This window comes from Schistocerca nitens, chromosome 4, assembly GCF_023898315.1.
Source record: "Schistocerca nitens isolate TAMUIC-IGC-003100 chromosome 4, iqSchNite1.1, whole genome shotgun sequence".
In the NCBI taxonomy this organism is placed as follows: domain Eukaryota; kingdom Metazoa; phylum Arthropoda; class Insecta; order Orthoptera; family Acrididae; genus Schistocerca; species Schistocerca nitens.
In genome coordinates, this window is record NC_064617.1 from 690,773,725 (window position 1) to 690,801,021 (window position 27,297).

Sequence of the window (27,297 nt, forward strand, 5' to 3'; positions counted from 1 at the left end):
CGAAGAGACGCATTACTGTTCGATTACGCTATAGGCGACGAATGAAAGAAAGGAAACACTATCTACCGTAAGACACCTCCGAGTAAGAATCAGAAAGTGGAATTAATTCTTAAAATGAAATGCAGGGAAAGCGGATGCCAGGCTAGGTTCATTGGGAGAACATTAAAAAAATTTAATTCATTCACGAAAGAAGTGGCTTCAAAACACATGACCGACCGATTCTTGAGTGCTGTTCATCAGTCTGCGAAACTAATCAGGCTGGATTAACAGAACAGATACAGAAGATCCAAGGAAGAGCGTCGGTTTTCGTCACGGGATCGTTCAGTCGGCGTAACAGTCTTACGGAAATGTTAAAAAGACATTAGTGGCAGATGCCCACATGAGAGGCACTGTGCATAACGGAGAGATTTAATGCTGAAGCTCCGAGATAGCACGTTTTGGGAAGACACTGGCAACATATTACTTCCACACACGTCTCGGCTAATGGCCACGACGAGAAAGGCAGAGCTCACGCCAATAATTAACGATAATTATTCATCTCACAAGCCACTGCGATTGGAACTGGTAAGGGAGGAGATGGGAAACAAAGTAGAACCAGAGTACCTCAGGTGGATTGCGGAGTGTAGATACAGATGTAGCTGTACACACACACACACACACACACACACACACACACACACACACACACACACACACTCACTAAGACCCATATCGAAAGACCCGGCTGATTGTAGAGCGCTTGATGGTGGGTGAGTCGTTAAAACTGTGTGCCAGTCCACACTCTGGCTTTTCGTGGACACTGATCTAACAACTGAGCTCGACCTCGAAATACAGGTGGTCTTGTTAGAACGATACTTGGGCGCATAGTTGAAACCTACCAAATACATCAACACGGCAAGCATTCATTCGCAAGCGCCCTATACGAGGTGGGGGGGAGCAGCACACAGTACTCACCCTGGAGGCGAGGCGGCGCTTCCAGCAGGTGACGACCAGGTGCAGCAGCGTGCCCCCGCACATGGCGCTGCCGGCTGCGCTGAACAGAAACTGCGGCTGCCCCGGGCCCTGCCGCGCCGCTCCCTCTATACTTAGACACCCCCACAAACCCGGCCCGCTGGAGGAATTCTGGACCGCCTGGAGAACGCCCCAAATATACCGCTAGCCAGGCACTGGCCGGACTAGGCGCCTATACCAACTGCCCAGTGCGTGCTGGATCCTGTTTCTTGATCCAACACACGCAAGGATACTGATATCATTTGACTGTACTTCATACTTTGTCCCATTCCATCAGGGAAACGTCACCTGCGTTCTAACAATACCCTGAAAACAACTGGGGCCTTTGGTGGAGTGACACATACTGTATCCTGCCAGGACTTTCTGAAATATACTTCCAACAGGTGTTTGAAAATACTAGCCTTCATGGGAAACTCATTAGCGCTTACGTCCTCGTAGTAAGCCGCACCCACAATCCATTTAAAAGGACAACGGAAGTAAATTACCGACCCATCACCTCCAGACTGTCGAAGCCCCCACCCCCCTCCCCAATACCGGTAAAACCTGCTTTGGCATCTACAAAACCAAGAGGATAACCACATGTGAGCGGGCAGGAATGAATATTACAACATGTCACCCAGTTTTCAATGTTGTCTCCAACGGCCTCGTCGACGACGGAACTTCAAACACTATTAAATTTCCCATTGAAGCTCTTTCTGACAAGAAACGTAAAAACAATATTCAGTACACGCAAAACTTCTGAAACAGCAGCAGGATCTACCGACGTATTAAAATATGAAACTGGGTGCAGTCTTATGAATTGGCTCTAACAGTTCTCCGTGACGAAATGCCTTTGACATTTGGGGTATGTGAACTCTTACAGGCCAAAGGAGAGTAGCACCGGGTCAAAGGAGAGTAGCACGAGTACAGTTTAATGGAGATAACCAGTTAAGTTGCCATGGTTTTTTCCAGCATGCTGGTACATAATTTCGATTTCGTACAACTCTATCCAAAACAATAGGAAAATGATGGTTATGGCTATGCAGTGTTAAATGTTGTGGAAAGCATTTGTTAAGTTCATTGCTGAGATAAATTAAGTTTACTGGTGTAAGTATGGATATTTTCTTCTTCTCTGGTAAATCTAAAGTGATTTGTTGTGGAGTGTGGTTGGGGAGATTCAAATGGTTCAAATGGCTCTGAGCACTATGGGACTCAACTGCTGTGGTTATCAGTCCCCTAGAACTTAGAACTACTTAAACCTAACTAACCTAAGGACATCACACACATCCATGCCCGAGGCAGGATTCGAACCTGCGACCGTAGCAGTCCCACGGTTCCGGACTGCGCGCCTAGAACCGCGAGACCACCGCGGCCGGCGGTTGGGGAGGGGGGGGGGGAGGGAGGTGAGGGGGTAAGATGCACCCTTTACAACTTCGACGACAATGGTCTGCGTAAAAACATTACGCGAATTATGGAATCATCTTTTTCTATTGTGTTCTAAATTTGTTCTTGTTTTTGCAGGCTCCGAACGCGGTGTGCCCCTTCTCTGTAGCTTTTCCTTTATTTTTTTGGATCAACAGAATCTCATATCAAAGTAACTACATATTATATTAAATCAAATCAAATGATAAGAAATAATTAATTGAAAATCACAAATACACAAAATATTATGCAAAAAGAATAGGTAAATCTGAAACATTTACCGTTTGTATAATTTTAAGATAAAATTTAACTGCATTTAACACTTTTGGATGCTGTCACCAAAAATAGAGAGCAAGTCCTCTGCAAAACTATGAATTGACATCTAATGAAGAGGGAAAACTGACTGTGCTCTTCCAAAATTTGGCGTACAGGACGACTTACATGTTTGTATTTAACTGTTTGCATATTGGTATCAGTGGAGGCAATGAGTATTTGGATATCTCTGAAAATACGAGCAAGCTTACCTGGTTACCAGAGGAATGCTTGTTAGCACGGTACACGTACACGACTGTGTAGCGTCACTTGCTTACTTCTATGCATTGCATTACTCGAAGACACAAGTGAGGAAATGAATGTTTATTAAATTTAAAGAATTAATAGAGAAAATTATAAACCGATGTTAAAGTCAATACAAGTAATACTGATGAGTCCAATACTGGCTGCTGTCGTAACTCCATATTTTCACAACTACTGACCATAAAAATGCGAACTTATGGAGAGGAAGGCTGAATACAAACCTTGGACGCAGACAATTTTTGAGCCCCAAGTATAATCAGACAGACGTCCAGTTGCTCCATTTTAGTTGTGTCTTTTCAAATTCAGATGATATGATGTTCTCGATAGTTTTCGTAATATGCCATTTCTTTCCTGACAACGTCGTTGGAAGTTCAGATATGTAAATGTTGTCTTTCACTAAACTTCACAGGCAGAAATCACTGGAAGATGCGACATGGCTATCTACAAGGGGTTGTCTGCTGTCAATGCGTGATAAGGTCACCGAGACGTCATTTTAAGTGCTCCTGTACATTAATATGCCAATACTGTCAGTCCTGAAGGCTGCTTCCTAATAGTCCACCATGAGTTTCGACATCAACCTCGAAACGTCCAGGTACTTTTTCCTGCGAGACATCTCATGGCGAAGTGAAATAGGTCAAACATACGTCACTGGATGCGTGTTCTTTCGAGCCGTCACGTTCTATCCCAATAACCGGGAGGGTTTTCTCAGATCACCATTACCATATACTCAGAAGTCAAGGTAATACCACACTCAGTAAATGAGCCTAGGGAAGCAGATGCAGTACTCCTGCATCGCCGTCCTGGGAAAGAACCTAATGGAGGTAGTTTGCCATTACCTTCCCCCGATCTGTTATGAAGTGTTAAGTGTGTATATGTGTGTGGTGTGGATGACTGTGGGATCAGCCGAGCGGTCTAAGGCGCTGCAGTCATGGACTGTGCGGCTGGTCCCGGCGGAGGTTCGAGTCCTCCCTCGGACATGGGTGTGTGTGTTTGTCCTTAGGATAATTTAGTTTAAGTAGTGTGTAAGCTTAGCGACTGATGACCTTAGCAGTTAGTCCCATAAGATTTCACACACATTTGAACATTTTTTTTTTACATGACTGTGATCAGTGCTTGTGTTGTTATGGATGCAGAGGAAGAGGGTGAACCCTGGTGTCAGCACAGAGCCTACTGCTCTCGAATAACATCAAGTGGACCGTCACGATAAACGCCTGCATCCGACAGACGGATCACCGTCAACAGTGTCACATGCCCTCACTTCGTGAGACACTGTGCAGAAGTTTAAAATTTAATCCAGGACAGTGAAACTTTGCGCCCCCCTCCCCCGTTGGCCAAATACTGGCAGCGAAGATTAGTGTCCATCACCAGGAGTCGAATCGGCTGATCTTCGAGTCGAGCGTCACGGCACAGGCGAGTGTTCCGCTAGGTGGCAGGTTTACCAAATATTGGTCCCATTAATTTCTTCATACATTTGAAATATGGCTTCATAATAAAATAATTCCTTCCGATACACACACACTTCGGTTATGAATTTAAAATTCTAACACGCCTGTTACTCTACAGCAGTGTCCAACCTTTTAGCTTAGCATTGGAAGGAAACACACATAATATACTTAACACTAACAATAACCGCTGAGTTAGAAAAAAATCTATTTATCATAATATTACATAAAAGGAATTTTGTGAATTTTTTTCCGATTGTGTGATAATGCCCACTTCCTGGGCCGCACCGATACTTGCTTTGGACCCGGGCCGAATGTTGGACAACCCTGCTATACAGAATCAACAGGGTGAAGCTGGTGTATCAGTTGCACCAGTGATTACTCAAATCCTGCCGTAGAATACTTCCCCTATCTGTTGACTGTCTTCCCGCGCTGGTATCAGAGGACACAGCATCAAACTTCATACACTTAGCGAAATACATCTGCAATTACAATGGCATATCATACGCGCCATTTGATGACTGATGCATCCTCTGACGTGACGTTGTTCTTTAACAACTTGCAATTGAGGAAGCAAATACAGCACGTAGCGCAAACTGTCTTAAACGCCCGTCGGTCCGACACATTAGTGCCTTCGCACACCTCAAAGTACACTTACGATAACGTCGATCGGTTACGCTGTCTTATTATAAAACCATTAGACAATGTCAAACACCGTTATCCCAGATCGCCTTTTTTTAAGACCATTAAAATAACATCGAACACTGTTCTTGCAATCCAGCACCTATGGTCACATGCTAAAATTGAAAATGCCAGATGTCCCTCCTAGAGCCTCTAATTAAACAACGTATGTGCGATCAGTGTTGCTGAAGAAGTACGCCATTATGAAACACTTTAACAATTTTAACACTCTATACGTGTTTTAATTTATTATTTTTGAATTTGTTGAACTGTAAGTGCAGCAAGGCCAATTTCTGGAATGCGGAAGAGGAAGCTGAATCTGAATAGTTAATGCCTGACCATTACAGCTAGGATTTCAGTTGTTGGCTTCCTTCCCTTTCCTAACTCCCCCCCCCCCCCTCCCACCCTCTCCCTCACCCTTTTTCCACCTCTCTAAAATGTGAAAATTTGTTTTTGCCTTCGTTTGAGATAACAGTGCAAGAGCTCCAATCGTGTTTGGTGTTCCCACTGTGCGGCAATCCGTTGGCAGACAATTTCCGCCAATACGCAATGATTGGAGCTCTTGCTTGTACTGACAGGCCGGACCGGGTGTTGTGTGTTACCAAATACAATAACTTCATACACCTTAAGATGGAATTTTAAAATCCCGAAACAGCTGGTGGTTTGAATAAATATTAGTACAACTAAAGCGGATCTCTCTAAATTAATTATTAGAATGTGGAATTTTTCCTGTTTTGACGCCACTATGCTGTCTGTCGCTTGGCGGCGAGTATTGATTTTTTTTTTGTGAAGTGTCATTTGGAGTAAAGTGTTAATATGGTTGAAGTTTTCCGTAAGAAACGCAACAGCTATTGACAAGAAAGACCGTGCACTGCTAGCAAATCCGCTTCATCAGAATGGCAGCAATAGCAGCGCTGCATTGAGGGAACATCAACGACAGATACAGCTGCGAGGAGGCCACATGTAAATGAGCTAAAGTATATGATTAAAAAATTTAAAGACATAGGTGAATTAGGCGATGCAGCAGGGAGAGGGTGGCGACCCATACCCATGGCATTTGAAGCTGTAGACGACCGTGCACCACACGCCTCGAATTCTTCAACCAGTGCTCGAGCTGTGTCTCGGTAATTCTCTCTCCCCTGATCAATACATCAAAAGATTTTGCGACGCATCTTACACTGGTATCCCTACAAGATTCACAATGTGCATCAAATGAAGACACAAGATAGACTACAACGTCGTGACTTTGCCCTTCGTCTTTCGGCACGCATCGAAATGGATGAAATGTGGCCAGGGAACATTCTTTGGACGAACGAGGCATATTTTACTCTGTACTGTGCCGTGAGTGCATAGAATTGTAGCATAGGGGTTCTACTCCGCCACATTTTGTGCAGGAACATCCACTGAACTCAGTTAATGTCACAGTGTGATGTGGTTTCACACGTTCCTTCATTCTCGGTTCGTTTTTCTTTGAGGAGATGACAACCTGAAGGCGTTTTAGATGTACAGTGTTATCTGCATGTTATAAGGACCTCTTTGTGCAACACGTAATTCGAGCTTTGCAAGAACGCAACTGTGTTCACACTACTACACTACTGGCCATTAAAATTGCTACACCAAGAAGAAATACAGATGATAAACGGGTATTCATTGGACAAATATATTATACTAGAACAGACATGTGATTACATTTTACGCAATTTGGGTGCATAGATCCTGATAAATCAGTACCCAGAACAACCTCCTCTTGCCGTAATAACGGCCTTGATACGCCTGGGCATTGAGTCAAATAGAGCTTGGATGGCGTGTACAGGTACAGCTGCCCATGAGGCTTCAAGACGATACCACAGTTCATCAAGAGTAGTGACTGGCGTATTGTGACGATCCAGTTGGTCGGCCACCATAGATCAGACCTTTTCAATTGGTGAGAGATCTGGAGAATGTGCTGGCTAGGGCAGCAGTCCAACATTTTCTGTATCCAGAAAGGCCCGTACAGGACCTGCAACATGCGGTCGTGCATTATCCTGCTGAAATGTAGGGTTTCGCAGGGATCGAATGAAGGGTAGAGCCACGGGTCGTAACACATCTGAAATGTAACGTCCACTGTTCAAAGTGCCGTCAATGCGAACAAGAGGTGACCGAGACGTGTAACCAATGGCACCCCATACCAATACGACGGGTGATACCACAGTTTGGCGATGACGAATACACGCTTCCAATGTGCGTTCACCGCCATGTCGCCAAACACGGATGAGACCATGATGATGCTTTAAACGGAACCTGGATTCATCCGAAAAAATGACGTTTTGGCATTCGTGCACCCAGGTTCGTCGTTGACTACACCATCGCAGGCGCTCCAGTCTGTGATGCAGCGTAAAGGGTAACTGCAGCCATGGTCTCCGAGCTGATAATCCATGCTGCTGCAAATGTCGTCGAACTGTTCGTGCAGATGGTTGTTGTCTTGCAAACGTCCCCATCTGTTGACTCAGGGATCAAGACGTGGCTGCACGACCCGTTACAGCCATGCGGATAAGATGCCTGTCATCTCGACTGTTAGTGATACGAGGCCGTTGGGATCCAGCAGGGCGTTCCGTATTACCCTCCTGAACCCACCGATTCCATATTCTGCTAACAGTCATTGGATCTCGACCAACGCGAGCAGCAATGTCGCGATACGATAAACCGCAATCGCGATAGGCTACAATCCGACCTTTATCAAAGTCGGTAACGTGATGGTACGCATTTCTTCTCATTACACGAGGCATCACAACAATGTTTCACCAGGCAACGCCGGTCAACTGCTGTTTGTGTATGAGAAATCGGTTGGAAAATTTGCTCATGTCAGCACGTTGTAGGTGTCGCCCCCGGCGCCAACTTTATGTGAATGCTCTGAAAAGCTAATCATTTGCATATCGCAGCATCTTCTTCCTGTCGGTTAAATTTCGCGTCTGTTGCACGTCATCTTCGTGGTGTAGCAATTTTAATGGCCAGTAGTGTATTTTCATGCAAGATGGGGCAACACCAAATGAGGCTTGTCAGATGAAAGATTTGTTTCGAAAAACATTCGGTAACGATCACACCATCTAGGTAATTTCAAAAGTGTGGACTTCCAGATCCTCCGACTTAAATCCATGTGACTTGGTTGTGGAGTTACCTGAAAGATCGAGTCTATCAGGGATGTATCCGGACTCTTCTGATCTGAAGGGTCAGACCTATTGCTCTGATTACACCCGGTATACTGCCTGTGAGCAACTGTCAACCATGACATGATACGCATGCAGCATGTTGCTGAGTGGGAGACAATGCTGAACACATCTTGTAATTTGTGACCATATCCTAATAAACGTGCTAGAATCACCATTATTGTGTGCTTGGTCGTTCATTCCTTTTCCTGCACCCACACCGCAGCCACATTCTGATTGCTTCAGCACCATATTTTCTCCTAGTGGCTGAAAGTTGAAACTATTATTTTTTTCAGCATATTTCGTGAGCACACTGATTAACGAAAATACATACGATATTTCAGCGTCATGTGATGTATATAGCCCGCACTCCAGCATTCGGAACAGCGTCAGATATTTGAGAACTACAATATCCTCATGCTGAATAATATCTTTGTAAGGGCTGGCGACAAAAGGGCTTTCAGCACCCATCAAAACTAACCATGCCAATCCGTAATTAACCACGCCGACCCTGCATAGATGCGGGATAAAAGCGAAAGAAAAAGAAGGCATTCCTTTCCAGAGAGGCCTTCAATAGGAAACGAACATGAAAATAAAGATGAGGGTCTGAAAATGAACACGAGAAGAAAGATGAGGGTCTGAAATTCCATTGACAACGAAGTCATTAGAGGCAGAAATGGACGATTTGCAATATAACGAAGTCATTGGAGGCAGAATTGGACGATTTGCAATATATCATTCTTCATCACGCCCATCAATTCCTCTCGACTACTGTAGCACCAGAGACAGTGCCTGGTATATGGAAAGTTTAATAAACAGCACATTTTTACAGAAGTTAAGTTATCCGTTTTCACTAAAAGCTTTTGAAGCTCTCAGTAATTGTCTGACATTCAAATGAATAGTTTCTTCTCTCAATATTTTTCATTAGAATAAACTTGAAAAATTTATTTCTTTTACAGAGGAGTATCTATTTTACAGGAAAAAAACTAGATTACGATTCCTTTTATTTTTAAAGGCCTTGCAAAGAGCTCAATCAAAGACAATGAAATTATATGTCACTTGTGTGAAAAAATGTCAAACGCATCATGGTAGCAATAGCGTATTTTCGAAATCAGTGCTGTTGTGGTAAATATTTAGAATTCAATGTCCTCAACAGAAGGGGCAAGCAAAAACTGTGACTGGATTGAGAAATTCTTGATAGGAAGGATGCTGCATGTTATCTCGGATGAGAGAGTCATCGTCGAATAGAGAATTAGTTTCAGACATGCTCCAGGAAATTGTGTTGGGACTCTTGCTGTTCATGTTGTATGTTAATGACCTAGTAGAAAATACTACTTGTAACTCTCACTTTTTGCAGATGTGTTACTTAGAGTGAAGTATGCTACTGTCTGGATAAAGCTGCACAAATATACAGTCAGATCTTGATAAGGTTTCAAAGAAGTGCAAAGATTGGCAACATGTTTTTAATGTTCAGAAATGTGCAGTTCGGGACTTCACAAAACGAAAAACTGTGGTAGCTGATAACTACAGTATCAATGAGTCACAACTGAAATCATTCAACTCATATCAATACCTGAGTATAATAATTTGTAATAATATAAAATGGAACAAACACACAAGCTCAGTTGTAGGTAACACAGGTGGTGGGAATGTAGGAAAATAGTTCAATGGTTCCTTGCCGAGTGGGGGGAATGGCCATGTACGTAGAAAACAGTACTGCCTTTGAGTCCATAGACGTATCACGGCACTGCACTGAACAGATATTTGAATGTTGTGCAGGGGCAGTTGAATTTAGTGAAACTAAACCTCTAATTGTAGTTGTTCATACGTCCCCTAACTCTGACTTCAGAGCATTTCTGCTCAAGCTAGAGGGGGTTCTTGATTCACTTTACGGGAAGTACCAGAAATTAGTTGTATGTGGTGACTTCAATGTTAATTTTGCAAATGATTGTGCAAGAAAAAGGATGTTGGTAGATCTTCTAAATTTACATGATCTGATGCAGATTGTGTTTTTCCAACTAGGGTGCAGGGAAACAGTAGCACAGCCATACACAATATTTTAATTCATTCTTCATTACTAGATGGGCATTCTGTTAGCAAAAGGGTGAATGGTCTTTGAGACCACATGATGCACAAATTTTAATACTAAAAGGCTTTTGTGCCCAAACAAATGCCACATATAATTACAAATTATGTAGGAAAGCTAATCCAACAGATTATCAAGGAACAAGAGTGACAAGGTGTTTATAGTGCCGACAACATAGGTGTCAAATATAACGCTTTCCTTAACACATATATCTCATGCTCTTTAAGAATTGCTTTCCATTAGAACGTTCTAAACGGGGTACTAGCAGCAAAGGCAGCCTGGGTGACTGACTAGTGGGATAAGGATATCTTGTAGAACAAAGCAGGAATTATATCAAAATGTTACAAGTATTCACAATGAAGCTACAGTAGACCATTACAAACAGTATTGTAAGGTGCTTAAAAATGTTATTAGGAAGGCAAAGAGTATGTGGTATGCAAATAGAATAGCTAATTCACAGGATAAAATTGAAACCATGTGGTCAGTTGTGAAGGAAGTGTCTGGTCAGCAGCACAAGGTCGACGATATAGTCAGTTCTCAATAAAATTATTTCTGTTACTGATAAATCAGATATAGGTACAATATTTAACAATCATTTTCTGAGCACTGCTGATGAATTAAATAAAAATTTAGTTTCTACAGGGAATCATATAACCCTCTTGGCAAATGCCTTTCCGAGATTGATGTCTGAAATAGTCCTCTGTGATACAGACAAGGGGGAGACTTAATCAATAACTAAATCACTAAAGACTAAGGACTCTCGTGGATATGATGGAGTACCTAGATGAATATTAAAGTACAGTGCTGCACATGTTAGCCCTGTACTTAGCCATATTTGTAATTTTTCCTTTAGGACTGGTCAGTTTACTGAGTGATTAAAGTACTCAGTAGTAAAGCTGCTTTATAAAAAGGGAGGAAGGGATAATGCAGACAATTTAAGACCTATTTCTACGCCATCAGTGTTTGCTAAAGTTATTGAAAAGGCTGTGTATGTAAGGATAATAGATCATTTTATATCACATAATTTGCTATCAAATGTACAGTTCGACTAGGAGTTGTTTAACAACTGAAAATGCTATATTCTCTTCTCTCTGTGAGATACTGGATGCATTAAACAAAAGGTTTCTAACACTATGCTTTTTTTTAACTAAGGCGTTTGATGATGATGATCACAAAACATTGCTCCAGAAGTTGGACTGTTATAGAATACGGGGAGTAGCTCACAACTGGTTCATCTCTTACTTTAACAACAGACAGCAAAAGGTAATTTATTCACAGTGTTGAGAATGGCTGTGATGTGCGGTCTGAGTGGGGTACAGTCAAATGGGGGAAGGGAGGGGGGGGGGGGGCGAGGATCAGTGTTGGGGCCACTCCTGCTCCTCATTTATATAAATGATATGCCTTCTGCCCTCTAGTATTACCAGTAATTCTAAAATATTTTTGTTTGCCAATGAAACTAGCTTGATAGTAAAGGATGTTGTGTGCAAATAGTGCAGTTCATGACATAAGTTCATGACTTGTAGAAAATAAACTAATGCTAAATCACACTAAGACTCTGTTTTTACGGTTTCTAACACACAATTCAACAAAACCTGACACTTTAATTTTACAGAATGGGCATATTATTCATGAAGCTGAACAGTTCAAATTTCTAGGTGTTCAGATAGAGAGTAAACTGTCATAGAAAGCCCACATTCAGGATCTTGTTCAGAGACTTAATGCTGCCATTTTTACTATTCGAACAGTATCTGAAGTGAGTGATTGTTCCACACGAAAATTAGTCTACTTTGCTTATTTTCATTCGCTTATGTCGTATGGTATTATATTTTGGAATAACTCTTCCTATTGTAAAAGGATATTTTTGGCCCAGAACCTCTTGTCAACCCCTGTTCACTAATCTGGATATTTTGACATTTGCCTCTTAATATATACATTCTTTACTGTTGTTCCTTGTTAAAAAGTATGAGCTTATTCCCAGGAATAAGCAGCTTTCACTCAGTTAATACTCGGCAGAAATCCAACCCGCATTTGAATCGGACTTCCGTAACTCTTGTGCAGAAAGGTGTGCAGTATACTGCTGCATCCATTTTCAATAAGCTACCACAAGCATTCAAAAATCTTAGCAGTATCCCATGTGGTTTCAAATCAAAACTGAAGAGTTTCCTCATGAATCACTCCTCCTATTCTGTTGAGGAGTTCCTTGAAATCTTAAGCTGATTCTTATGTTATATTGTTGATTGCATTTACTTAAACTTATGGCTTGACTTTTTTTGGGTTCGTGAACATTTCATTTTTATCTGTTATTACTTTTATGTTTTAACTTCATGTTCCTTGATCTTGGAGATTTGCTCATCAATTTGGTCCTATGGAACTTGACGTGTAAATAAAATAAATAGAATACTAGGAAAATGCAATCAGTCTACAAAGAGCTTACAAAACGCTCGTGGGACACAACCCAGAATCTTGCTCAAGTCCGTACCCAATCAGGCTAACAGAGAATTTTGAAAACGTACAAAGATAAGTGCAATGAAATGGTAATAGGTTTGTTTTCGCCATGGGAGAGCATCATGGAGATGTTGAAAAAACTGAAATCACTTGAAGACATGACTCAATCTATTCCCCAAAAGCATACTCACAATGTTCCAGGAACCAGCTTTAAGTGATGAATCTATGAATACTCTACAACTTCCTACATATCACTCCTGTAGGGAGTGCGAAGAAGGACTGGAGTTATTACAGTGTGCACAGACATCTTCAATTATAAACCTTCATAAGCTTTGGATGAAGTTGTGTTGGTAGGAAACTCTTCAAAACCAGGAATTTTATGGTGGCTTAGTATTGCAGTTCATCGATTTCAACAAAACAGACATCATCATCATCATCATCATCATCATCATCATCATCATCATCATCACCACCAGAACATTTTTGGGTCAGACATGTTTGCCTGTTACAAAACCAAGCAATTTAAAGTTGTTTGCACCATCTTCCTTGCGGTCTTCCTTGTCTTCTTCTACCACTGGATCTGCACTCATACGTTACCCTTGGTATCCGACATTGACCCACACAAACATGACTATTTTAAAAATTAATATAAATAAAACTGTTCTGCAGATCATGTTCCCACCTAGTGCACAGCATGTACCAACAAAGAAAAACTACATTTCATTGACATATCTCTATGCTCAGGTAGGGATTTGTCATTTTGTCTTAAGCAGAAGTACTGTGTTTAAGTGACTCTGATTTAACAGATCATGTATAAGGGTACACAGGTTTCAAGTGCCGTTTTTTTATTTTTATTTTATTTTAGTAACAGTTGAGACGGAAGACTGCAACAGCTGGTGTTGTCTCCAAAAGTTCAAACATACTTTTTTCAGATATGTAAATTAGCATCAACAGTGCCATACCCAAGCATCACGACAAAAGGCTTACGAAAGTTCGCATTGTGCTGCTAACACATGATGGGAAATGCACTGAATCACCTCTCCTGTCCTTGCCACTTCAATTATACGATTAAACATTACTTGTACCACCAGGATTATGAATCACTACACAGGATTTCTTGCCAGTTTATTTAGTTACATAAACAACAGATGCTTTCAACAGCAGCATCGCTGATAACCACAACTCTTTATAATTGCGTAAGCCTCCGTGGGCAGAATCAGCTGACATTAAAGTTTTCTGAGTATGGTACAATGCCTTTAAAAAAAAAAAACATTTCAGTCACACTTATGGTGGCCTTCTTCTGACTGCCTAGAAGACCCAGAAGTAGGCCACTTTAAGTGTGGGTGAAACACTGGTTATTCCAGTATGTTTTTTTTAACATTAAGATAAAGTACCATACTCAGGAAACTTTTATGTCAAGCGTAATTCTTGTTATAAACTGTATGAATAAGAGTTAGATTACATGAAATGCCATGTGGCTTGAGTATAGCTGCATAACAGATCTGCCCTGAAACTTTAAATTAAAATTGCCACTTATGATATGCCATTCTGTTCTTTCAGACACACACAACTAAATAACGCCTGTAATTGTCTCATAAATAACTCAATCACCAGTTGGAGCCTACTATATTATGACTATTACTATGAATTTCCCTTGAATTCTACTACTACAGCACAAGCTCCAAAATGCTAATCACTGCAATATCTGAGGATGTCAATGTTTTTATACTTATATAACTATTTAACATAAATGGCAAATATGGCTTCAACTTCACTTTTCACAGTGGTTTGTGCTCCCTGCATAAGTATAACTTCTAATGTAAAGTGCTCACTTAGTGTGAGCAAAGCAAAGATTGACCAAGTGAGATTGTGTGCACGGTCGATTTCCTTCTCCATCCTTGAAACAATCTGAGCTTGTGATCCATTGCTAATGATCTCGATGTCGACAGGACCTTAAACCCTAATGTTCCTTCCTTATTTTGTGAAGCAAAATGAAATTACACAACCATGCTTAAGACCTAGACAAACAATTCAACCAGGCAGCCATACTATCAAATGTCACATTCGTTTCATCAGATTGCATGGGAATTATGAGCAATTGGCGATCAATTGTTGGGAACTGCCCACTCTTGTGTGATCTGCAGACAGGCTGCACAACCTAGCGACAGCTCACTGCAATCCATCACTCATGTTGGACCCCTATCTCACGTACAAGAACAGCAAACTGTGTTTCACTTGACAGATGTTTGCTGAACACACACACACTTTATTTATGATGTTCTTTGTCCATTTCTTACACTCGTATGTGAAACAGCCAAAAACGTTTGTAGCACCAGAAAAAAATCTTTCTTGGCACATTTACAGGAACCAGGAACAGATAAAAGCAGACAGTAGAATGGTAATGGGCATTAGTTAAGAATAAAGTACATATGAAAGTGACAACTACCAAGATCATCTTTCTCTCTCTCTGTTTAGCTGGTCCTTGTGTGAGCAGCGGTTACATCTAGAGTATTTGCCACCAGCCATCTGAAAAGCCAAAGCCAGATGCAACACTCCTCCACAAGCATTTCCCCGATTAGCTCTTTCACAGCCTCTTAGATATTAGAGCAGTGTCTCGAGTCTAACTAGCTGTAATATTGCTTTACAATGTGACTGCCATAGGCATTTGTCAAATTACAAACCACGCTGAAACTGTATTCTTTTTGGAAATAGAAATCTAATTATATTACAGAAAAAGGCCCACCAAAAATTTCCATGCCACTCCTATAGGCTCAGAATGGGTGATACCAAAACATCGGAAGTTCCTCCAATGTGATGACTACTGTTTAGTATCCAAGTACAGCTCATATTGAAGGAATGGAAACTACAGTTTAACATCCCACCGACAACGAGATCATTAGAAACAGACAAGCTCAGATAGGGCAATGACAGGGAAAGAAATTGATTTAATCTAAATCCAAACTTGAATCTGAAGTACGCTCCTACTGAATGACAGTTCTGTTTGATAACACCTGTGCCATTTATCTTTGTGAAGTGTAAAAACACAGCAGGGCAAGGTGAAGAGTACAAGGTACACCACATGAATAAAAGCAGCACACCAGTCACATATATGTTTTCCCAATGAAATGAAGCGTATTAATAGTCAGCTAAGACCCTGAACCTGAAACTGTGTTTGAAAATGTGTAAGGGCACATAAAATATGCTATTATAGGACTGTTTATGAAATTTCCTATTTATTTCATAGTATAAGATTGTCAGTAAACACAACTACTGCTACAATAAAAAAATTTGTGTACCATATCACTTTAGACACTGCCTTTAGGTACACTGTCATGGAGACAGAACACTGGTAAGTTTTACAAGCACTCATTCCAGTATCTGAATAGCACACAAATCATGTTATATTGAAGTAATTAAGATAGTGAAGTTCTCTGGAGTATTTTCATTAGTACTGTACTAATTACATCGTTTACAATGCCTAGTTCTAATATACAATAATTATTATGGTGTTCTTCGCTCTCAAAGTTTCATTTCCAATTAGTCAATAACATCTTAAAGCCACAAAAATTCGCTTATTTGACATGCATAATTCAGAATTAGGTTTTTTTTTCGTAAATAATGAGTGAAAGGTGCAAAATAGTAAAGATATTGCGAAGTTGCTACACGAAGATAACGTGACAGGTAGCTGTAAGGTGGGAAACTTGTCCAAACAGGTTATACCTAGTGCAATAAGTATTCTTTCTGCCATGCAATTGTATAAATATCGTAGCACTAAAAACAGTATAGTTGGGCTGGTTTTATGGGACGGTTGTCATTTTATATACTATAATAATAATAATAATAATAATAATAATAATAATAGCAGAAAGAAAAGGAAAATTCTCAGGAAAATTTTTGGCCCGATACAAGAGCAAGGAATCTGGAAGAAGAGACCAACATCAGAATTATATAAATACACAGACAAGATTACGGATACAATAAGGAAAAGAAGAACGCAGTTCTACGGACATAGCCACAGGATGAATGAAAACAGAATTTCAAAGCGAATTCTTAAAGTCATCAACTCAGGCAGGGGAAAAACAAAATGGATAAAAGAAGTTGAAGAGGATCTCAGACAAGCACACATAACAGTAAACGATGCAGAAAATAGAACTGAATGCAGGAACATCATCAAAAAACATAAATTTGACACCACAACACAGAAGAGACCAGAATGCAAATGGACAGTGGAGCGAAAGAAACAACACAGTGAACACATGAAGAAAACTTGGGCTCAGAAGAAACATAAACAATCATCATAAAGGAATTCAAGTTCAAACGCTCTCTTAAATGGGAATAATCAAAAATAAAAATAATAATAGCAGAAAGAAGAATATGGATATAAAGAGTGAGAATTTGTTTGGTAACTTCAGATAACAAATAATGTACATGAGGAGGGCAAGACAGGAATGAAACATGGTACCTTCAGACATATACAACCAGTATCTCAACATGGGGCACTTACTTAAACAAAGAGCATGATAGACTACTACATTTTTTTAAAAAATTTCTTTTAGGAGATCTAACAACAAATCTCATCACCAAACCTAACTTTGAGTAATAGCACCATGACAATACTGAGAGATGTCTTTATTTAAAGACATGACTGTCCTCCTCTCCATTCTTGATATGTGAAAACAAGTGCCATTGTCTCTTTAAATAATCTATATTGAGAGGATGAAGCATTAATAATAATAATAATAATAATAATAATAATAAAAAAAACCAGCATGGCAACACAGGCTACAGATCAGAATAGAAAAACTGAGAAAAGACATCGGACAGCTAACACAATTTATAAGAAATGAAATCTCGGAAAAAAAACGAAAAAGGTTAGGTGAAATCTCACAACAAGAAGCGACAGAGCAATTAGACGAAAAGAAGCAGAAATTACAAGCATTAGCCAAACGACTCAGAAGATACAAAAAAAGTGAAAATAGAAGGAAACAAAACCAAACATTCAACACAAACCAAAAGACATTTTACCAGACAATAGATAACACACACATTAAAATAAACAATCCACCAAACATAACAGACATGGAACACTTCTGGAGCAACATATGGTCAAACCCGGTACAACATAACAGGCATGCACGGTGGATACAAACAGAAACAGACACATACAAGATGATACCACAAATGCCTGAAGTGATAATTTTGCAACATGAAGTCACCCAAGCAATTAATTCTACTCACAATTGGAAAGCCCCTGGAAATGATAAAATAGCAAATTTCTGGTTAAAGAAGTTCACCTCAACACATTCACATCTAACTAAATTATTTAACAGTTACATTGCAGACCCATACACATTCCCTGATACACTTACACATGGAATAACTTATCTGAAACCTAAAGATCAAGCAGACACATCAAACCCAGCTAAATATCGCCCCATAACATGCCTACCAACAATATACAAAATATTAACTTCAATCATCAAACAGAAATTAATGACACATACAACACAGAACAAAATTATAAATGAAGAACAAAAAGGCTGTTGCAAAGGAGCACGAGGATGTAAAGAGCAACTGATAATAGATGCAGAGGTGACATATCAAGCTAAAACTAAACAAAGGTCGCTACACTACGCATACATTGATTACCAAAAAGCTTTTGATAGTGTACCCCACTCATGGTTACTACAGATATTGGAAATATACAAAATAGATCCTAAATTGATACAGTTCCTAAACATAGTAATGAAAAATTGGAAAACCACACTTAATATCCAAACAAATTCAAATAATATCACATCACAGCCAATACAGATTAAGCGTGGAATTTACCAAGGAGACTCATTAAGTCCTTTCTGGTTCTGCCTTGCTCTGAACCCACTATCCAACATGCTAAATAATACAAATTATGGATACAATATTACTGGAACATACCCACACAAAATCACACATTTGCTATACATGGATGATCTAAAACTACTGGCAGCAACAAATCAACAACTCAACCAATTACTAAAGATAACAGAAGTATTCAGCAATGATATAAGTATGGCCTTTGGAACAGACAAATGTAAGAAAAATAGCATAGTCAAGGGAAAACACACTAAACAAGAAGATTACATATTGGATAACCACAGCGACTGCATAGAAGCAATGGAAAAAACGGATGCCTATAAATATCTAGGATACAGACAAAAAATAGGAATAAATAATACAAATATTAAAGAAGAACTAAAAGAAAAATATAGACAAAGACTAACAAAACTACTGAAAACAGAATTGACAGCAAGAAACAAGACAAAAGCTATAAATACATATGCCATACCAATATTGACCTACTCATTTGGAGTAGTGAAATGGAGTAACACAGACCTAGAAGCACTCAATACACTTACACGATCACAATGCCACAAATATAGAATACATCACATACATTCAGCAATAGAAAGATTCACATTAAGCAGAAAGGAAGGAGGAAGGGGATTTATCGATATAAAAAACCTACATTATGGACAGGTAGACAATTTAAGAAAATTCTTTATAGAACGAGCAGAAACTAGCAAAATACACAAAGCAATCACTCATATAAATACGTCGGCTACACCACTACAATTTCATAACCACCTCTACAACCCTTTAGACCACATAACATCAACAGATACGAAGAAAGTAAATTGGAAAAAGAAAACACTTCATGGCAAGCACCCGTATCATCTAACACAGCCACACATCGATCAAGACGCATCCAACACATGGCTAAGAAAAGGCAATATATACAGTGAGACAGAAGGATTCATGATTGCAATACAGGATCAAACAATAAACACCAGGTATTACAGCAAGCATATTATTAAAGATCCCAATACCACAACAGATAAATGCAGACTTTGTAAACAACAAATAGAAACAGTAGATCACATCACAAGCGGATGTACAATACTAGCAAATACAGAATACCCCAGAAGACATGACAATGTCGCAAAAATAATACATCAACAGCTTGCCTTACAACATAAACTTTTAAAACAACAAGTTCCTACATACAAGTATGCACCACAAAATGTACTGGAGAATGATGAATACAAATTATACTGGAACAGAACCATTATAACAGATAAAACAACACCACATAACAAACCTGACATCATACTCACCAATAAAAAGAAGAAATTAACACAACTAATCGAAATATCCATACCCAATACAACAAATATACAAAAGAAAACAGGAGAAAAAATTGAAAAATACATCCAACTGGCTGAGGAAGTCAAAGACATGTGGCATCAGGATAAAGTTGACATCATACCAATTATACTATCAACTACAGGAGTCATACCACACAATATCCACCAGTACATCAATGCAATACAGCTACATCCAAACATATATATACAACTACAGAAATCCGTAATTATTGATACATGTTCAATTACCCGAAAGTTCCTAAATGCAATATAACACATACCGTACAGTTAATAGGAAGTGACGCTTGATCAAGGTCCGCGTCACTTTCCATTCTCAACCAGACTTAACGTCTGAGAAAGTAAAGAAATAATAATAATAATAATAATAATAAACTACTGGTTTATGTAGGAGCACTAACTACACTAAATATACACACTAGGCAGAGATCAGAACCAACCAACACACAGAAGAAACCCACAAAACCAGCATGGCAACACAGCTACAGATCACAATGGAAAAACTGAGAAAAGACATCGAACAGCTGCTGTTGTTGTGGTCTTCAGTCCTGAGACTGGTTTGATGCAGCTCTCCATGCTACTCTATCCTGTGCAAGCTTCTTCATCTCCCAGTACCTACTGCAACCTACATCCTTCTGAATCTGCTTAGTGTATTCATCTCTTGGTCTCCCCCTACGATTTTTACCCTCCACGCTGCCCTTCAATACTAAATTGGTGATCCCTTGATGCCTCAGAACATGTCCTACCAACCGATCCCTTCTTCTGGTCAAGTTGTGCCACAAACTCCTCTTCTCCCCAATCCTATTCAGTACCTCCTCATTAGTTATGTGATCTACCCATCTAATCTTCAGCATTCTTCTGTAGCACCACATTTCGAAAGCTTCTATTCTCTTCTTGTCCAAACTATTTACCGTCCATGTTCCACTTCCATACACGGCTACACTCCATACAAATACTTTCAGAAATGACTTCCTGACACTTAAATCTATACTCAATGTTAACAAATTTCTCTTCTTCAGAAACGCTTTCCTTGCCATTGCCAGTCTACATTTTATATCCTCACTACTTCGACCATCATCAGTTATTTTGCTCCCCAAATAGCAAAACTCCTTTACTACTTTAAGTGTCTCATTTCCTGATCTAATACCCTCAACATCACCCGACTTAATTTGACTACATTCCATTATCCTCGTTTTGCTTTTGTTGATGTTCATCTTATATCCTCTCTTCAAGACACCATCCATTCCGTTCAACTGCTCTTCCAAGTCCTTTGCTGTCTCTGACAGAATTACAATGTCATCGGCGAACCTCAAAGTTTTTATTTCTTCTCCATGGATTTTAATACCTACTCCGAATTTTTCTTTTGTTTCCTTTACTGCTTGCTCAATATACAGATTGAATAACATCGGGGAGAGACTACAACCCTGTCTCACTCCCTTCCCAACCACTGCTCCCCTTTCATGTCCCTCGACTCTTATAACTGCCATCTGGTTTCTGTACAAATTGTAAATAGCCTTTCGCTCCCTGTATTTTACCCCTGCCACCTTTAGAATTTGAAAGAGAGTATTCCAGTCAACATTGTCAAAAGCTTTCTCTAAGTCTACAAATGCTAGAAACGTAGGTTTGCCTTTCCTTAATCTTTCTTCTAAGATAAGTCGTAAGGTCAGTATTGCCTAACGTGTTCCAGTATTTCTACGGAATCCAAACTGATCTTCCCCGAGGTCGGCTTCTACTAGTTTTTCCATTCGCCTGTAAAGAATTCGTGTTAGTATTTTGCAGCTGTGGCTTGTTAAACTCATAGTTCGGTAATTCTCACATCTGTCAACACCTGCTTTCTTTGGGATTGGAATTATTATATTCTTCTTGAAGTCTGAGGGTATTTCGCCTGTTTCATACATCTTGCTCACCATATGGTAGAGTTTTGTCAGGACTGGCTCTCCCAAGGCCGTCAGTAGTTCCAATGGAATGTTGTCTACTCCGGGGGCCTTGTTTCGACTCAGGTCTTTCAGTGCTCTGTCAAACTCTTCACGCAGTATCGTATCTCCCATTTCATCTTCATCTACATCCTCTTCCATTTCTATAATATTGTCCTCAAGTACATCGCCCTTGTATACACCCTCTATATACTCCTTCCACCTTTCTGCTTTCCCTTCTTTGCTTAGAACTGGGTTTCCATCTGAGCTCTTGATGTTCATACAAGTGGTTCTCTTACCTCCAAAGGTCTCTTTAATTTTCCTGTAGGCAGTATCTATCTTACCCCTAGTGAGATAAGCCTCTACATCCTTACATTTGTCCTCTAGCCATCCCTGCTTAGCCATTTTGCACTTCCTGTCGATCTCATTTTTGAGACGTTTGTATTCCTTTTTGCCTGCTTCATTTACTGCATTTTTGTATTTTCTCCTTTCATCAATTAAATTCAATATTTCTTCTGTTACCCAAGGATTTCTACTAGCCCACATCTTTTTACCTACTTGATCCTCTGCTGCCTTCACTACTTCATCCCTCAAAGCTACCCATTCTTCTTCTACTGTATTTCTTTCCCCCATTCCTGTCAATTGTTCCCTTATGCTCTCCCTGAAACTCTCTACAACCTCTGGTTCTTTCAGTTTATCCAGGTCCCATCTCCTTAAATTCCCACCTTTTTGCAGTTTCTTCAGTTTCAATCTGCAGTTCATAACCAATAGATTGTGGTCAGAGTCCACATCTGCCCCTGGAAATGTCTTACAATTTAAAACCTGGTTCCTAAATCTCTGTCTTACCATTATATAATCTATCTGATACCTTTTAGTATCTCCAGGGTTCTTCCATGTATACAACCTTCTATCATGATTCTTAAACCAAGTGTTAGCTATGATTAAGTTGTGCTCTGTGCAAAATTCTACCAGGCAGCTTCCTCTTTCATTTCTTAGCCCCAATCCATATTCACCTACTACGTTTCCTTCTCTTCCTTTTCCTACACTCGAATTCCAGTCACCCATGACTATTAGATTTTCGTCTCCCTTCACTATCTGAATAATTTCTTTTATTTCATCATACATTTCTTCAATTTCTTCGTGATCTGCAGAGCTAGTTGGCATATAAACTTGTACTACTGTAGTAGGTGTGGGCTTCGTATCTATCTTGGCCACAATAATGCGTTCACTAAGCTGTTTGTAGTAGCTTACCCGCATTCCTATTTTCGTATTCATTATTAAACCTACTCCTGCATTACCCCTATTTGACTTTGTGTTTATAACCCTGTGGTCACCTGACCAGAAGTCTTGTTCCTCCTGCCACCGAACTTCACTAATTCCCACTATATCTAACTTTAACCTATCCATTTCCCTTTTCAAATTTTCTAACCTACCTGCCCGATTAAGGGACCTGACATTCCACACTCAGATCCGTAGAACGCCAGTTTTCTTTCTCCTGATAACGACATCCTCTTGAGTAGTCCCCGCCCGGAGATCCGAATGGGGGACTATTTTACCTCCGGAATATTTTACCCAAGAGGACGCCATCATCATTTAATCATACAGTAAAGCTGCATGCCCTCGGGAAAAATTACGGCCGTAGTTTCCCCTTGCTTTCAGCCGTTCGCAGTACCAGCACAGCAAGGCCGTTTTGGTTATTGTTACAAGGCCAGATCAGTCAATCATCCAGACTGTTGCCCTTGCAACTACTGAAAAGGCTGCTGCCCCTCTTCAGGAACCACACGTTTGTCTGGCCTCTCAACAGATACCCCTCCGTTGTGGTTGTACCTACGGTACGGCTATCTGTATCGCTGAGGCACGCAAGCCTCCCCACCAACGACAAGGTCCATGGTTCATGGGGGGGGCTAACACAATATATAAGAAATGAAACGTCAGAAAAAAACGAAAAGGGTTAGGTAAAATCTCACAACAAGAAGCGATAGAGCAATTAGATGAAAGGAAGCAGAAATTACAAGCATTGGCCAAACGACTTAGAAGATACAAAAAAAAAAAAAAAAAAAAAAAAAAAAGTGAAAATAGAAGGAAACAAAACCAAACATTCAACACAAACCAAAAGAAATTTTATCAGACAATAGATAACACACACATTCAAATAGACAATCCACCAAACATAACAGACATGGAACACTTCTGGAGCAACATATGGTCAAACCCAGTACAACGTAACAGGCATGCACGGTGGATACAAGCAGGAACAGACACATACAAGATGATACCACAAATGCCTGAAGTGATAATTTTGCAACATGAAGTCACCCAAGCAATTAATTCTACTCACAATTGGAAAGCCCCTGGAAAAGATAAAATAGCAAATTTCTGGCTAAAGAAGTTCACCTCAACACATTCACATCTAACTAAATTATTTAACAGTTACATTGCAGATCCATACACATTCCCTGATACACTTACACATGGAATAACTTATCTGAAACCTAAAGATCAAGCAGACACAGCAAACCCAGCTTAATATCGCCCCATAACATGCCTACCAACAATATACAAAATATTAACTTCAGTCATTACACAGAAATTAATGACTCATACAACGCAGAACAAAATTATAAATGAAGAACAAAAAGGCTGTTGCAAAGGAGCACGAGGATGTAAAGAGCAACTGATAATAGATGCAGAGGTGACATATCAAGCTAAAACTAAACAAAGGTCGCTACACTACACATACATTGATTACCAAAAAGCTTTTGATAGTGTACCCCACTCATGGTTACTACAAACATTGAAAATATACAAAGTATATCCTAAATTGATACAGTTCCTAAACATAGTAATGAAAAATTGGAAAACCACACTTAATATCCAAACAAATTCAAATAATATCACATCACAGCCAATACAGATTAAGCGTGGAATATACCAAGGAGACTCATTAAGTCCTTTCTGGTTCTGCCTTGCTCTGAACCCACTATCCAACATGCTAAATAATACAAATTATGGATACAATATTACTGGAACATACCCACACAAAATCACACATTTGCTATACATGGATGATCTAAAACTACTGGCAGCAACAAATCAACAACTCAACCAACTACTAAATGTAACAGAAGTATTCAGCAATGATATAAATATGCCTTTGGGAACAGACAAATGTAAGAAAAATAGCATAGTCAGGGGAAAACACACTAAACAAGAAGATTACATATTGGATAACCACAGCGACTGCATAGAAGAGATGGAAAAAACAGATGCCTATAAATATCTAGGATACAGACAAAAAATAGGAATAGATAATACAAATATTAAAGAAGAACTAAAAAAAATATAGACAAAGACTAACAAAAATACTGAAAACAGAATTGACAGCAAGAAACAAGACAAAAGCTATAAATACTTATGCCATACCAATATTGACCTACTCATTTGGAGTAGTGAAATGGAGTAACACAGACCTAGAAGCACTCAATACACTTACACGATCACAATGCCACAAATATAGAATACATCACTTACATTCAGCAACAGAAAGATTCACATTAAGCAGAAAGGAAGGAGGAATGGGATTTATCGACATAAAAAAACTTAACATTATGGACAGGTAGACAATTTACGAAAATTCTTTCTAGAACGAGCAGAAACTAGCAAAATACACACAGCAATCACTCATATAAATACATCGGCTACACCACTGCAATTTCATAACCACTTCTACAACCTTTTAGATCACATAACATCAACAGATACGAAGAAAGTAAATTGGAAAAAGAAAACACTAATTGGCAAGCAACAAATAGAAACAGTAGATCACATCACAAGCGGATGTACAATACTAGCAAATACAGAATACCCCAGAAGACATGACAATGTAGCAAAAATAATACATCGACAGCTTGCCTTACAACATAAACTTATAAAACAACACGTTCCCACATACAAATATGCACTACAAATGGTACTGGAGAATGATGAATACAAATTATACTGGAACAGAACCATTATAACAGATAAAACAACACCACATAACAAACCTGACATCATACTCACCAATAAAAAGAAGAAATTAACACAACTAATCGAAATATCCATACCCAATACAACAAATATACAAAAGAAAACAGGAGAAAAAAATGAAAAATACATCCAACTGGCTGAGGAAGTCAAGGACATGTGGCATCAGGATAAAGTTGACATTATACCAATTATACTATCAACTACAGGAGTCATACCACACAATATCCACCAGTACATCAATGCAATACAGCTACATCCAAACTTATATATACAACTACAGAAATCCGTAATTATTGATACATGTTCAATTACCCGAAAGTTCCTAAATGCAATATAACATATACCGTACAGTTAGAAGGAAGTCACGCTTGATCAAGGTCCGCATCACTTTCCATTTTTGACCAGACATAACGTCTGAGAAAAGAAAGAAATAATAATACTCTCTGCCACTGCTGGTCCCAAGCCTGGGGCCTGGTCTGGCAAGTGATGAGGAAGAGGGGGGAGGAAGTAACACCTCGTAAAAAAAAAAAAAAAAAAAACTGCATCCGTATGGCTCCGGATGGTAGCAACATGCGAGGACCACTACACATCATTACATATGAAACCTGGTGAATGGTCACAAAGGCAGAAGAGGAAGCCTAGCTCCCAATGGCAGAGAAAAACATGAAAAATAATCATTTCGGACTAACAATCCAATCTTATCTTGGAACTTATTTCCTACCATGTACAATGCACAGTGCACAATGTCCATTGCAGAATGGAAAGTCCACTAAATGTAAGCACTATCTAAGGTGGTAATTCAAAAGAGGAATACACCATTGCTTTATGCAATGCATCGGGACCAAGTGTTCAGGGAGTCCCAACTTCTGTAGGAAGTTTGAGTCAGACCATCCTTGATATTCTTCCAAATTCAAATGGAAATTCTTTGCAGGCACCTTGACTGTAAACTCATTACTAAAAATTGGTAAAGAGAAAGAGCTTTAAATTCGCCTTATATGAGCATGAAGTGTCAATTTTAGCAATAAAGGAAACTAAGATTTTTGGACAAAATGCTACAGAAACGAAAAACCACAGAATTTTTAAGGGTAAACCAGCAATAAAAATCATGAACGGCATGCCAATACTTTATACCGCCTTCTATATTCACAAAAATTTCGTAGATAATGTTACAGAATTACAATTCAGTTCAGGAAGACTCTCTCTTCCCATAGTGAAATGCAAAAATAAACAGTATAATTTTCTAAATTGCCATGCTCCAATTAATGATGACAATAAGAATAATCCAAGTAAAGTAGAAGCATTCTGGGAACTTCTGGAAGAAATATAAAA

At 39.4% G+C, this 27,297-nt stretch overlaps 1 protein-coding gene and 1 long non-coding RNA gene across 3 annotated transcripts in view; one reads left to right on the forward strand and one right to left on the reverse strand.

Annotated features, from left to right (window-relative positions):
• The window catches only part of LOC126251908 (leucine-rich repeat flightless-interacting protein 2), a 248,750-nt gene that overhangs the window by 212,093 nt on the left and 9,360 nt on the right, over positions 1-27,297 (reverse strand). The window contains exon 1 of one of the 2 annotated variants that reach the window (XM_049952637.1): positions 955-1,022. The exons of the other annotated variant lie outside the window; for it this stretch is intronic. Coding sequence (XP_049808594.1) covers positions 955-1,017 — 63 coding nt within the window. The 5' untranslated portion in view covers positions 1,018-1,022. Of the gene's footprint in view, positions 1-954; positions 1,023-27,297 lie in introns of those variants that run through there. 2 annotated transcript variants of the gene reach the window in all.
• LOC126251909 (uncharacterized) overlaps positions 1-27,297 on the forward strand; it is a 177,189-nt gene that overhangs the window by 131,646 nt on the left and 18,246 nt on the right. The gene's annotated exons all lie outside the window — the stretch shown is intronic.